Source organism: Dipteris shenzhenensis, chromosome 25 (genome assembly GCF_047967505.1).
Source record: "Dipteris shenzhenensis isolate YYH24624 ecotype China chromosome 25, Dip_SZ_1.0, whole genome shotgun sequence".
Taxonomy (NCBI): domain Eukaryota; kingdom Viridiplantae; phylum Streptophyta; class Polypodiopsida; order Gleicheniales; family Dipteridaceae; genus Dipteris; species Dipteris shenzhenensis.
Window position 1 is genome coordinate 15,331,971 of NC_141620.1, and position 4,930 is coordinate 15,336,900.

General features: G+C 41.2%; 1 protein-coding gene across 1 annotated transcript; it reads left to right on the forward strand.

Moving 5' to 3' along the window:
• Positions 1–968: 968 nt before the first annotated feature.
• LOC147885500 (putative receptor-like protein kinase At5g24010) lies at positions 969–4,060 on the forward strand. Its single transcript, XM_087396559.1, has 8 exons — positions 969–1,049; positions 1,414–1,551; positions 1,665–1,936; positions 2,172–2,298; positions 2,397–2,465; positions 2,587–2,782; positions 3,204–3,342; positions 3,474–4,060. The coding sequence occupies exons 1-8, from the start codon at positions 1,028–1,030 to the stop codon at positions 3,753–3,755; spliced, it is 1,245 nt and encodes a 414-aa protein (XP_087252685.1). The 5' UTR covers positions 969–1,027; the 3' UTR covers positions 3,756–4,060.
• The last annotated feature ends 870 nt before the right edge of the window (positions 4,061–4,930 follow it).

A 4,930-nucleotide genomic window follows, 5' to 3' on the forward strand; every position in this document is an offset into this window, starting at 1 on the left:
TAGGGGATCTAACCCTTTCCTTTATAGCACTCTATAAGGTTAGTGCTATGCACATATGATCACGTGATGGTGCTATGCACACATGATCACATGATGTTGAGCGTGAACTCTCAACAACCAACATAGCTAATGTCACCTTCTTTGCATCTAGTTTATCTAAGCTGTGCACCCCTTTCACTTTCTGTAGGCCATTTCTCAGGTTAGAGAGCATCGCCTCTTGGGCGTGCATCTCTCGAGGTGTTGGTAGGGTTGTTACTCTATGAACTTTAGGGTGCAGACTAAAGCTTGTGAAGACTCGAGACTGGTAATCACCTGAATGGCCTGATGTTGTTGCCTGGAATTTTCCCACCAATTGTGACAGCACAGCTCGTGTTCTTCGCTCCGATGGCAATGATCGAATGCGTGCATCTGCAACCGCTTCTTGCTGCTGCTCTGCAAGGAGTCTTCTTTGTTTACATAAATCCAAGTTGACTCTATCCCTCTCTTGGCTAGCTACTCACTCTCTTAGACTCTATCAAGTACTTATGATTTTCAAGGATCACTTTGAAATGCAACAATATCAAGCTACTCACTCTCTTAGACTTTGTAAAGTACCTATGATTTTCAAGGATCACTTTGAAATGCAACAATATCAGTGCTCACATTTTGAGGTGGAGCTTGGTATGAGGGCATAAGGGCTCGTAAAGATCCTCTACTATCACTTGTGGGGAGAGAGAAGCATTCATTGGCCATCTCTCTCAAAGCATAAGGGCTGGTAAAGATCCTCTACTATCACTTGTGGGGAGAGAGAAGCATTCATTGGCCATCTCTCTCAAAGCAATGGGACGTGGGTCAATGTCAATAAAGCAATTGAAGGCGTGGAAGCTAATGAGTTTAGGAACGAAAGAGTATTTCAAAAATTTAGTCGAAACACGCGTGTTGAAAAGGATTTGGTCTTGGTGGGCTTAGTCAAAAACCAAACAGCAAAACCAAGACAAAGTTCGTCCTCCGTGATATTCTCATCTTCCGTCGCACCTTCAGCTTAGCTATGAGCTCTAATCTTATCATCGGTACGTAGAACGTCCATCCTTTCTTAATCAATTGCACCGCTCTTATTCCGTTCCATTCACTACGCCCAATGCAGTCGTTCATGCGAAAATTGACTGCATCCTGGAGACGCCCACAAGCAGCTCATGGAGCACAGACTGGAGAGAGCAGATATCACGTGAAACAGAAGAGACGGGGGACGACAGAAACACGAAAAAGATAGAGTTGATTCGCGTTTTGTTTAATAAACCTGTTAATTTGCAGGATCAGAGACGGAGAGAGATGTGAGAGAGAGAGAGGGCTTTGATGGCAGCTTGTGAGCGTTGTAAACTTAACATCTGTCCCTCGTGCTGATCCCTATTCCTGTTCATGGATTTGCCTTTGCAGTCCTTCCGATTGTAATCGTGGTTGTCATCATTATCGTCGTCATCGCTATCAAAATCTTTGTAGTTTGGTACATCGGTAGATTAGCCACCAAAACAGATCCGGGTTCTGGGCTGCCCACCGCCTTCAAAGTACAAAAAGGTGCCTTTCCAAGGCCGTCCTCCTATCTTTATTTCTTTCTTTTCTGTGACGAGGTATCAAGCAGGAAACAGGATGTGATGAAGTGACAAAAGGTTGTCTTCTGCGCTTTTCAGGGACTACCGACCTCGGCTCCAATGCTTCGAAACTCCTGGTGGGGATTTTCGGTGAATCTAATTCCGCAACCCAGGATCAGCCAACGGCTATTTCTGGATTGCAGCGATTCTCACTCGAAGAAGTTTTACAAATCACAGAGAACCTGAAGACCAAGCTCGGAGAGGGGGGTTTCGGGCCTGTGTATTACGGAAAACTCAGAAGTGGTAAGCAGGTAGCTGTCAAGAGGCTATCACAGGCTTCTAGGCAAGGAGCAAATGAGTTTTTGAACGAGGTATGGAATGAAATTTTGTGATTTTGCCTTTGTGAGGTTGTGTGCTTCGTTGTCGGCCATTATGACTCGTTTGTTTAATGAGCTGAGCGATTGAACTGTCAATGTTATAGGATTATTGTGCCCTGTGTATCCTTTGTTTCATGTTTCATTTGCCAAAAACAAAACACTCTTTGAGGAATGGGAATTGGGGTAGCGATTGGAGATTGCCTAACTTTTCGTGACTGCTCATTTTCAGTTGTCGGTTTTATCTCGAGTAAACCATAAAAATCTGGTATCATTGATCGGATACTGTAATCAACACACCGAGAGGATTCTTGTATATGAGTACATGCCTAAAGGAACAGTACATGATCATCTGCACGGTACTTCTAGCAAACTAGCCCTGCTCACATATAATATGTGTGGACCTTCGTGCCGAAAGGCATTTGATATGTAATAGTCTTGAGGTGGTTGAATGTAGGTATTGATGCTGTCAACGAACCTCTGGATTGGCTAGCAAGACTCAGAATTGCAGTTAACGCAGCTAATGGTAACATATGTGTACAAGTTTCGAATTCCATCGTGAATTGGCGATGCTATTTATGCTTGAGAGCTTGTTGGCAGTAGCCTAAGGCTTACATTGTCGATTCCTTTTGTCAATGTGAAAACAGGATTGAAGTATCTACATACTGATTGCACTCCAAATGTCATTCATCGAGACATCAAAAGCACCAACATTCTGTTGGACGAGAAGCTAATTGGAAAAGTTGCTGACTTCGGGCTCTCAAAGCTCATTGCCAAAGAAATGGAGGCGGCTACTCATATAACCACCAATGTCAAGGGAACTTTTGGTTATCTAGACCCAGAGTGAGTAACAACAATATCTTGGTAATCATGGTTAGGAATCATGTCCAGCTGTATATGGCAACGTATACTTTACTCGAAGTCTGGTAGTGCATTGTGGTCTTTGAATAATTGTTCGTTTCGACGATAGTCTCTCACTGTTGTAAATTTTTTAAAACAATGTAATGATGCTCTAGAATCGTCTCCACTTGTGATCCCACCTGCATATAAGTTGCAATAGGTATCTAAACGAGATCTAAACTGGGTTAAATTTCTAGTTTTGCTCCTCAAGGCAATGAGTCCCGTAGTGCTATCTTGTATGTAAACTTCGAAGAGATACTCTCTTATGTACTAAAAACATGATAGTATGCTCAGTGAAAGGTTAGGGAATTAGCAATGTACATACGCTAATCAGTCACTATGTTTGGCGGACTGCCTTGTGCAGATATGCAACCTTGAAAAGGCTTACAGAGAAAAGCGATGTCTACAGCTTTGGTATAGTGCTATTAGAATTGATATCTGGGCGGAAAGCTATCATTGAGGTTTCCACTCCCGAACCTAGTGTCGTGAACATCAAGGATTGGGTATGCGCTATATTTTGAGATTTTTGATTGCACGATTCTTTAGCAGAAGCCTGGCTGTCTTTTGTCATGCGTATTAAAACAAAGAGAGAAGAGATGAACTATAGTTGATCCATTGTTGCGTGATTTGTCAGGCTGGTCCTCACATCCGTGTTGGCGACCTTGAATGGATTGTGGATCGAACAATTCAAGATCAGATATCAAGTCTAGAAGCCTTGAAGAAGATGGCAGACATAGCTCTAAGGAGTGTTGATTACCACTCGGCCCTGAGGCCAACAAGTACTGAAGTGGTCAACAACTTGGAAGAGGCTTTACAACTGGAATTGAGCAAAAAAGTATCGGTAGAGAATCAACAACCGAAGAGTACACAATATACCACGAACGACTTCAGAGAGATTGAAATTTCAAACATTTAGCAACACAAATCATGACTCGTGAATACTAGTATAGTAAGAAAGCGACCTCGATTTATTTACACCACAAGACAAGAAACCTCACAAAGGCTGTACACCAAAGAGAGCTCACAAAGGGTATACACCAAAAGGAATAGACATTTACCGGGTGCACACCAATTGAATGCTATGCTAGTTCTTATGAGGCTCGTGGGTCATGAAGGAAGTTTAGTTTTTCCTCCCCAAGAAAGAATCATTTGCTATGTACAACTCTCCATATGCACACGTCCGCTAGTTGGGAATTCTATGGCTCCATTTAATTCTCTTTTACAAGAGATTGTAGAATTTTGTTCGATTGGATTGTCAATATGAAATCAATTTGTATTCATTTGCTCTGATTTCCTATTAAGATGACATCATACTCGATGCACATTCATAATGTGCAATGGTCTTACTTCCCTAAGCTTTTGGTACATCAAAATGTGCAATGGTCTTGCGATTTCCTATAAAGATGACATCATAGTTGATGCACATTCATTCATAATGTGCAATTGTCTTACTTCCCTTAGCTTGTGGTACAACAAAATGATGGTTGATCATGGTATTTAGCCATACCTTTTAGATATGGCATAGTGAGGTACATCATTAAAAAGTAGTCTTGCAGTATTGTTCGTTCATTCTTTGTCTACTTTGGCATAATCAAGTTGAGATCAAGTCTTGCTTATGTGCTCAGACCACACACACACACACACACACACACACACACCCCATTTCCTGACAATCAAGTTCTAGAATTGACGGTCTTTTCAGGTCATCTTTTTGCATAGCATTAAAGAGCTGAAAAGCTCTTTACTTGATTTGGTCAAAGAATGGTTATACTCTTTAACCACCTTGTATAATTTTAAAAAAAGATTTCAATAGCACATGACATATGTATATCTGTGCAAAGATCACTCAATTGCAAATGCTTGCAAACTAATCAAAACTTGATTATAGCCATGGCTTATAGTTATGAAAAGAAGAATTTGAGCATTAAGTGGGCTCACGTGGGTCATGTACTCAATGAGGCAATAGCTTAGGACCTATATTGTAATTTGAGCATAAATAGGGTAATTAAAAAATTTAATCCCTTGCTTATAGAAGGATTAAATGAATTTTGTACATACGTATTGGGGGAAATAAGTGATTGACCCTTGAAA